Below are 10,228 nucleotides of genomic sequence, written 5' to 3' on the forward strand. Positions count from 1 at the left end.
GAAAGGGGGTTGGGAAGTTGAAATTTCTTCAACAGAACAAACAACAGATATGATTAAGTAGGTGTTCAAGAAGAGTGTCACAGAAGGAACGTCAGCTGAAAGACAGATCTCACAGGATGCATAGAAAGCTTCCACCGTTTTCGTCGGTTTGAACAGAGAAAAGCCAGACAAATTAGCTGAAAATCTGGCCTGCCTCAACAGCAACCACATCAAGGGAAAGTGAGGTAAACTAAAAGGCTTCTAGCAGGAGAATTCATTTTCTAAACAACATTCAAATTACCTATTGGGAAATGGCACCTAACCCACACCAATTCCCAGACCAAGTTTTGGATTTGTTTGGAAGAACAAGTTGACACAAGCCAAACATGTACCAAATTCCTTGGCAACAGCACAACATATATGAAACTGTTCTAGTGCTCAGCAGTATTCATAGAAACTGTTAACTTAAAGCAAAGATTGTGACTCTGATCCTGCTGATACCCATTCCACACAAACAAAAAACCCTCAAAACACCCATATTTGGCACCAGAATTCATACAAGAATAGAATTATGAAAGACGACAGTGAAGAGCAGCCCTGAGAGGAGAGTGTAATGAATCACTACTAAGCACAGAGAGACAGGCAACGGCTCCCCTGAGGATGAGCTGGTCAGAAGAGCCTACTTGCCACAAGCATGGCTAGACACCAAAACAAGGTGCTTGGGTGCTGCCTAAGGCTCAAAGAGCACACAATATTCAGTAACTGGCTCTGATCACACAGCCTGGAAAGCACGGGAAACTTGGAATGGTTTTGGCACTTTCTCCTCCCGCTGTGGTAGGAAATTAATGCAACATAAAACCATAGAAGGATAGGCAGTCATTTGGATGCCGACCCCAGAACAGCGCTAAAATTTTTTTCTTTCTAGAATTCTGCCTTGTAGCTTGCTTAAATAATATACATTTGTTTAAGGTATGCAATCTGTTAGTCTCCAAATAAATATATATGAAAGTAGCTAAGAACACATACTTACAAAATACTGTGATATACTGAAATACAAAGCGAGACCCAACTATAAACTCAAAAGTTTTACTTCCTGACAAAATTCAGTTTTAAAAAAAAATATACTTGCAAAACTTGCAAAAGGAGTACTGGTGCCTGGCTTAGTCCGGCCAAGCAGGTTAGAGGATGGAAGAACAGAAATGCTAACAAAGAGCGGACCTGGAGGATCTAGTAAGCTTACACAAAATAGAGGTGCATAGTGTGTTGTCCCACTAGACACACTGCTTATGAAACAGACCCACAGTCTGTGACAGATGAACGGCCTTCAAAAATTGCTTCTATGAGGCATAAAAGCAATAGGAAGCATTCCTTCTGCTTGGAAGAAAACAGCGTGGTTCAGTGTGCTGCAGCAGTCATCAGAAATCAGTACCTTGTTCTGGAGGTTAACATAAATAACCCCATGATCTGCAGTCTTATCAGCTATACAACTGTGGGAAAACAATGTTTAAATAACAGCTTTCATCCCTTACTTGCAAATATTGTCAATGAAAATGAAAGTGCTGTAACATGTTTTCAAGTCTTCCACGATGAAAGGTGCTACATAAATAATACATTTCCCTAGTATCTGAGAAAACAGGGTAACAGAAATTCTTCTTGTTTTTTGGTCTGCACAGCAATCACGTATATGTGCAGAGTGTACAACTGAAAAGTATCTTCCTCTAGAGTCACAATTAGGTAATGTACCTTACCATGCAAAAATATCTTCCTCATGTGCCGATGAGATCATTCCCGCTTAGTAGCTTTCTATATATTAAAAGCCTATTGTTACACATATAACGAATACTAAAGTATCAGTGAGGAAGTGACGTTACATGCTTAAATTTCTTACACAGTAGGTGTGTTCCTCTGTGTGCATGGCTAACATGTTCATCTTCTATAAATAACCATTCAAACTTTATTTGTTCTGGAAATGCTCTGTGCATGTGCTGGGGATGGGTGAAGGCTGTGCACCTGTTTTTCATAATTTATCAGGTTTCTTTGGTCTTGTAAAATCCAAGAGAATATTACTATTGCCGCAGTCAGGCTCTAGAAGTACTACATTAGGTACAGATACAAAAATTGCACTCTAAAAGGACACGTAGCAGTGGTGGCATTATTTTTGCATGTTGTCACTCAGACACTGGTATTATACAATTCTTTACCACCTTTTAATATTACAGCTGACATTCAACAATCAACACCTGAACTCCCTGTAGGCAAATAAACACACCAGAGAAGTATCCAACAAGGCCTCTAGCTATTCAGAATGATTTAGGGCACTCCCTACTCAGGATAAATATTCTGCTTGGAAAAGGTTTTGGTATTTGTCTAAGAACTGAACACGAACACAAGTAGCCTGTACGTAAACACATATATGATAAAATGAACTTGCTTCACTGACAAAAAGCTGCGGTGTCCTTAGGCTTTTAAGGCATGCTGTAATCAATTTTGATAAGCTATGTCTTTCTCAAGTCATACAGCTTCTATATTCACGCATATTCCATTCATATCTCTTACCACGCTTTGACTCCATGAGACCTTACGAATAACAGTTACTTAAAATGCAGCAGTCTATTTTTAGGCTTTTTTTTAATCAGTTGTTTCACATTATGCCTGCCTTTTAAAGTCTGAAATGTTTTCACATGCTCCAATTCTTACATGCATTAATGAATCCTATCCTTTCTGCTCGCCATCTCTGAACTCACAAACATTAGCCCAAGTCAGTACAACTGCCATCATCCAGCTATTTTAAAACAAGAGTAACACAAAACAAAGGAAGGGCTTACAACTGAATCTCTCTTGCTCTATAAGGCTACACACTACAGTATGTTCTTTCTCACATTTAAAATGCACATTTTTTAAATCCAGCTACCAACTTCTGTTTCTGGCTAATGGCACCAGTTCCTTCCAGTCTCCCTGTAAACATAATATTGTACAGATCTTACAATGAAAACGAACCTAACAGGGACACAAGACATCAGCCCAAATGAAACATGTAAATAATAACTGGAAAAAATAGGCATAGTAAAAAAACGAGGAAAGGAATGCAACAGAAACAGAAATTATCAGGCTACTAAGCAGAGTTCCTAAGATCACTGTACATCAGAAATAAATTTGTAGGAAGTATATTAAAAAGTGACAAACAATCAAGCAGATATGGAACAGAATCTACATATGCAGAAAGAGTAAAACCAAGACAACTCTGTTCTTCATGAGAAAGAGAATGTGACAGATATGGGAAATCATGATTAGTGAGAAACTGAAAAGGGAACAATTGTTTAACATTTCTCACATCATGACAATTAAAAGGGCCCCCACCACTTAAATCATTAGGCAACAAATTTTAAGGCAAAACAGAGCCTTACTTCCTTACACTTCACATGCACTGAATCATGCAACTGCCAAAGGATACTACTGTGCAGGCTGAGAATATCAATCGGATCAACCAAACACATCCAGTGAGGACACGATGCCCCTTGCGATTCAACATCATAGTGCAAACATTGCTTTGAGCTCACGAAACTCCTAACCAACGCTGAGCACTAAACACTGGCAGACTGTATCAAGAGATGATTACTCCATTTAATTTATGCGTTACTTCTCTAAGCATCTTTTATCAGAATTTTGCCAGTGGTCTTATTTCAACAGCAGATTTATATTCTTACAGGCTAGGCCTGCAATGATACGCCACACATGTTTCCTGAATAAGAAGAGCTTTTTGTTCATCCTATATAGTTCCAACAGGCATCTGACAGTCACTGTTCTGATGTGAACAACTATTTTTTAATTTATTAGCTATACAAAACCCAACCAACCAGTGTAAAATCTCATGCACCGCAGGAAAAAAAAAAGTCTCCACATGTATTTCTTTTAAAAAACTCACTAAAAAAAACCCACACACACTCACCTTAGTAGTCTCTAAGACCTTGTGCTAAACTTAAGACACATATTTCATTCCTTTTTCTGTTATATATTCTTTGCAGTGTATAACAGTGTTTTCCTGGAATTCACAACATGCAGATATCAAGCACGTTCTGTGCCTCAGAGCAAGCACCTTGGGAAGTTTGAAAGTAGTGCAGTCTGTTTATCCTTATCACCCTTTTAAATTTACGTCTGCGTGAAGTGAGAATGACAGTGAACTGCCACTTAACAACATGAATTTTTCCTGATCCACTTGTGGATGGATGATTTCAAATTAGAAATGTATTTTTAATTCTTACTTTGACCAGGTTAGGGAAAAAAAAAATTTCAAAAGACAAATCTAGAGAGTTACAGACCAGAAATATTTGAGAGAACTCTATAAATTCTCCGAAAGCAAAGCTGAGAATCCATTGGACTGGACAAAGAAAACAGGGAATTGATGAAACATCTGTTTACACAAATTTACTTTAGTCAGTTTAGACCAGACTTTTCCATGGGGAAAAAATAAATAAATATACATTAGGAGATACGCTTGATCAAGGCTCAAGTTCTGCTATTTACTTTCCCTTGCCTTGAAGTGTGAAAACTTTGCGTTTGAGCCTTGGCCTGAAGGAGTTCCCATGCGCTGAGCTCAAGACCGAGTGTAGAAAATCGGTGCACTCATACTTTTTGCAGTTCTTTGGGTTGATCAGCTATCCAAATCACTGCAGCCATCTTCACAGAACACCTTGTACAGGACTCACTGACAGGTTTCTCACTAAGCATCATAGCTTTGACTCTTCTGTGAGGTTTGCCTCTCTCTTACCTATGAACAATCAACAAGTAGAGATGGTGAAGAGGAACCAATTTAAGACTGCTGCTGAAGTAATAATATCCTTTACCAATACGAGCCACAGTATTTTAAGTGAGGTTTAACAGGTACTATAAAAAGTATCATGGAAGGACCATTAATAAGCATCTGTGCTATTTTAAAACAACAGGTGGCGAGATTGTTTCACCACAGTTATGTGCTCACCATATGTGCAAGTGGAAATTCTGTAGGAGGCAGAAGGCAAATGAGTGAATAGTTAGCAAATATATATATTATATAATATATATAATTATATAGATATGTTAAGATGTATATGATCTCACTAAAGCTGCAGCACATTTTACAGGCTAGCTAACAGCTGCCAAGATAACTTTGATACACCTTTGAGTCTTTCAGAATAGTTGCTAGAACAAACATGTGACAAGAAAAAACAGAGAAACTAAAATTGTACATTAAGTTAGCCCTATTTGCCTATCATATCTGATGAATCACTGAGCCACTGTGCAGAAAGGGATGCCTAACTGTGTAAAGACCAGCCAGTTGCTTTAAAGCACTTCCGAATACAAGGCAGGTTAAATTGCCCATGAATCCTGTGAAGCCAAAGAACAGCAGTTTAGCCAATTTTGAAATTTATTTTAATAAAGGTTACAAAACTAAACAAATTCTGCTAGGGAGAACCACATCCCTGTGGACATGGGAATTCTTCCACTGCAGTTCTTCTGCAGAGTTCATGTTTTATACCTGGTCGACCCAAGGAAGAAGGGCAGAGATACCCTGGAATCATTTTACCACCACAGAAATGCAGCGTATCTTCAGTATGTTAGGGAGGACAAAGAACACTATCCTATCTTCTTAGTTCTACTGTAAGAATTAAAAGGAAGAAAAATAAAATTATTTGATTATTTGATTTGATCTGGCATTTGGCTGGGACATTTGCATCAGCTGTCCTACGAGATAGTCCATTTTGTGTTACTTTCTCCTCCTAAGTGTTTATATTTAAAGACAGTGATATATACTGGTAGTATACCGTTCTTGTACAATCACGTCCTTTCTTTTATAATGTTGCTTTAATACAGTCATTTTGTAAGAGTATACGACACAAAGTCGTTCTTGAAACTAGTCTCTCAATGCATCACAAAATTAATAGAAGTAAATGGATTCATTCTTGTGTTGCTGTCACATGCAGCCCTCTTCAAGAGAAAGGCTTAAATCAGCTTGCTTTTGCAAGACGCATACATGAACTCTGCACTTTTATCTCCATATTTCAGATATTAAACTTAGGGGCTCATTACCTGGGTTGTGAAGTGCTGACTTACTTGATTAGGTGAAACAGAAGATAAAAAGATGTAATGCCTGTCTTGTTCCCACCACTATCACATTGTAAATGGGTAAAACTCTTAGCTCTCCTTAACAATTGCTACCTTTGCAGTTGACTGACCACTCACATACAGATCTTCTCTTGACAATAATTAAAAAGAGTCCAACATGAAATAGGAGGCAAAAATTTAAATCGATGTCTGGCATTTATTTCTCAGATGGAAATTTTCTCTCACCTAGGAATGTTAGCAACTGCACAAAAAGGGCATTTGGAAAGTACCAATACATTTGTTCTTAAAAGACAGTATCACTACTGTGAAATATTCTTAATTATTTGCATGTGCTAAAGTACATAGTCTTAAGCTCACTGTATAATATCTGTCCACTCACATTCCTTTAAGGAACTCTTAATTTGGGGAAAATAATCCAACTCAAAGCCTAGTAACAACATAAATGAAAAATTACACGTATACTCTGGAATGTGGTTATTTCAGTCAGGTCAAACAGCACTTAGAAATACAGCTTTAAACATTCTTGTAATAAGAGAAAAATATATTAACTGAACTGTTTCATTTCAGCCCTTGGAAAGGGCCACAAGTGACATTAAACCTCTGCAACTTGAAGTGCATTCAAGGTTACTGGGTTTTCCAGTTTGTTCTCCTAAGGAAACAAGCCTTACGCAAACATACCCATCTGGCTCCCGCTCGTAAATTTGGTCAAATGAACCTGCTGGTTCAAAGGCTGACGGTGGCCTAGAAATCTCAAAGATAATTAAGCTCTTACAAATTTGAAGAACTAACCCAAATGAAGAGTTCCAAAATAGGAGACCCTCTGAGGAAAAGGCAGCTAAATCTCAGCTGCTACCCAGTCTGCCTGGCATCAACCAGCTGGCCAACAAGGCTGCTCTTCCAGTCAGCGGGGCTGCTGCCCAGATTAACCACAATAAAGATGCTTTTCTTCACTTGGCAGGCCCATGGAAGTTACTGTAATAGAATGAGGAAGAGAAGTTCCGGAACAGAAGTCTGTAGGAAGTGGATTTACATCAGTTACACTAAACTCACACTGATAATTATATATACACTTTTTTTTTCTATGGACACGTGCACATACAGTCTTGCATCTCATATGATTACACCCTCTGTCTTTGCAGTACACGTTAAGACAACAACCAAAGCAATTCAAGATTTCAGTGTCAAACCAACCAGATGTACATTCACACCTATGATCATGTATAGCTCGTAGTCAACTACTTCATCCGTGCCACCACATTATTTTAAAAAAAGTTAACTAACAGTCTTTAGAAACATTATTTAGGTTTGCCAGGAAGCACAACAGCTAAATTTACTGTGCTAATGTGTCAACATTAGTGAATACTCATACTACCCTGTATTTCCAACAACAGAATGGGAGACCATTACCTGCTTTCTTCGCTGAGGAAACAGACTTTATATAGAATGGGTGGACTAATATGAGAAGTATCTAAACTCAGCTACACATGTTCTTTTTCCAGCCAGAGGCAACTAGAGGAGGAATCAACAAATGACTACAACATTGCAACTGCTGAGACAGCCACCCATGTTCTTTTCCAGAAAGGAAAAAACAGTAGAGATGGCGTAACTCAGACTCTCAATTGTTTTACAGGAACGAAGTAAATGTTCGGTAGACGAAAAATACAGGTTCGATGGAATGAGAATTCTTCTCTAGCTTGAAACGCATGCATTGGATGTGCCATGGAGCGCTTAAAAAGAACAAGCTTATACAGGCTCATAGTTAATGACTGCTCTTCAGAGCAAAGATTTGTCTGTTGAACTGATTTCTGACACCTCAATGCACCGGTTACTTTGTTTCAGCCTTGTGAAGCCTCAGTTGTCTTTTGTACACATTCGCCATCTCTGTAGCCATCACTCACCTTCTGCTTGCCCAGCAACAGTACTGAGTCAAATACATGTACTCAAACATCTTCCCAGAAATAATGGCAACAGACCAAGCAACCGCCCGTTACCTCCCTAAGCATCACTTTTATCACTCTACCACCATAACCAGAGGCTTCAACCACAACTGGGGATCCCACCACTGTGAGCTGCTCTGCAAACGCATAGGATAACAGGATCCTTTAAGGTTAACACAGAAGTAAGTCGACGTTGAATAAAATAACCTTCAGCTTCCAATATCCTGCTTCCTTTTTTCATTAGGAACAGATTAGAACCCTATCTTTTTCTTCCCAGAGGCACAATCATTGTTTCTGCTTCCAAACCAAACCACAAAGAGCCATTAACCATTACTACATGCAGACAGTGCTCATTCTAATGATCTGCCTCTGCACGCCAGCCCCAGCCTCCTGTATTGACACGCCTGCGTTAGAGCAACTTTTTTTAGAGCAGAATAAAGAAAAAAAACAAAACTAAAAATCAGCAACATACCAGAGACAGAGGCCAGTCAGATATTTCCCTTCCACTCGACTCCAAGAGACCATTCATCTAAGGCTAAGACCTGCGTACGTACCGCACTGGGCAATGTCAGCGGCCAAGCTACAGCGCTGCATGTACTCTTTTCCCCAATTCTGGAGGCGACACGATGGAAGAGCAACTCACTAATACTTCCATTTAAACGGCGTCTGAATTTTGCTGCTATTCTGTTTGTCCCAAACCTCGTGCGAGACGATAAAAACAGGGAAAAAAAAGACACACACAATCGCTCCCGAAAAAAGTCAGCGTGAATCCACTTTGGCGTCAGGGCTGGTTCTCCAACTTCTTCCACGCTCCCTTCAGCTTCCTGCCAGGCGATTTCCCAACCCAGGAACGCAAGCGAGACGCCATCCCTTTCCTCCCCCCCCGGCGCCGGGGCGCGCACCCCGCACGGCGGAGCGCGGGGGCAGCCGGACCGCGGCCTCGCACCTGTCGCCGGCACAGCGCCCCCTCCGCGCCGGCGGACCCCCTCCCCCTCACGAGGCGCGCGGGGAAAGCTGGCGCGGAGCCGCCGCGCACTCCGGCGGCAAGAGATGAGGCGCAACGCTGCGGCCGCCCTGCTCCGGGAGGGAGCCGGAGGGAGCCGCACGCCCGAGCGCGGCCCCACGCCCGCGGCACGGCGGCTATTCCCCAGGCCCGCCGAGGCGGGCGGCTCCCCGGCCGGGCAGCGCCGCAGGGCTCGCCGCCCGCGCCCGCCCCCGGCACCTCCCGCTCACCTTCCCAACGACCGGCTCAGCGCATCTGCCTCCCTCCCTCTCTCTCTCTCTCTCCCCCTCCGTCCCGCAGCGGCTGCTGCCGGCGGCCCGGAGCCGCTGGGCTCGGCGGAGCGGGGTGCCCGGCGCTGCCCCTCCCTCAGCCGGCAGCAGCTCCCGTCGTCACTTCACCTCCACATCCCGCGGCGGCGGCAGCTGCTGCTGCTCCTCAATTCTCAGCGCTCCGGCGGCATGAAGTCATCCTCCCCGCCCCCTCCCCGGGCCGCCGCACTCCGCTCCCGGCGCGGAGGGGGACTCGGTCGCTTCGCCCGAGCCCCGCGGCGGTTCGGCGCTCTTCCCCCCACCCCCGCGGGGCCGGCAGTGCCGCGGTAACCAGACGCACCCCGCTGCCCGGGAGGCTGCGACGGGCGGCACAGGCTCCCCGGCGGCGCGGCTGCCGGTCGGGGGGTCCCTCCCCGGGCACGGCGGCGGGATGGGCCGCTCCGCCCCACTCCAACCTACCGCTGTCGGGAGTCCCCTCCGCGGGCTGCGGGGTGTGCGGCCCACTCCAATCGTCGCCCCCGAGGCTCCCCCGCCCCGCCGAACTCGGTCGTACCGGGCGAAGCGGCGAGGCTCCCGCCGCGCTGCAGGGCCGGGCCCGAGGAACGGGCTGACCCCGAGGGGCTCCGTGCCCGCGCGTGGCGCTGTTCTGAGGGAAAATCCGCTGTCGGTCCCTCGTGCTTGCGCGCGGGCGCCCGGCGCTCCCCCTCCCCTCCGGGCCTCGGGGCGCGCATGCGCCGCCCCGCGGGTGCCCCGGGGAACGCAGCCGTTTCTGGGGCCGAGGGGCCCTGCCCCGCCGGCGGCTCCTGCTCCGGTGCCCGCGAGGGGATGGGGGGGAGGCGCTGCGTTCAAGGTCACCGGGACGCGCCTTTCCCGCACCGAGGGCGTCCGGTAGCGGGCAGCGCGCCCGGCTGCCTCGGCAAGGTCGCGGAGGAGGCCCGCGG

At 44.4% G+C, this 10,228-nt stretch overlaps 1 protein-coding gene across 7 annotated transcripts in view; it reads right to left on the minus strand.

Moving 5' to 3' along the window:
- Nucleotides 1–9,984, minus strand: part of PKIA (cAMP-dependent protein kinase inhibitor alpha) — a 45,288-nt gene extending 35,304 nt beyond the window's left edge. For 4 of the 7 annotated variants that reach the window (XM_075415973.1, XM_075415974.1, XM_075415969.1 and 1 more), the window contains exon 1: nt 9,249–9,410. Coding sequence is in view for 1 of the 7 variants with exons in the window: in XM_075415972.1 (XP_075272087.1) it covers nt 8,488–8,544 (57 nt within the window). In the remaining 6 variants the exon portion in view is untranslated. The other 3 variants (XM_075415976.1, XM_075415975.1, XM_075415972.1) reach the window with 3 other exon arrangements.
- Between the last annotated feature and the right edge of the window lie 244 nt (nt 9,985–10,228).

The sequence above is a fragment of the Opisthocomus hoazin genome, chromosome 3 (assembly GCF_030867145.1).
Source record: "Opisthocomus hoazin isolate bOpiHoa1 chromosome 3, bOpiHoa1.hap1, whole genome shotgun sequence".
Taxonomy (NCBI): domain Eukaryota; kingdom Metazoa; phylum Chordata; class Aves; order Opisthocomiformes; family Opisthocomidae; genus Opisthocomus; species Opisthocomus hoazin.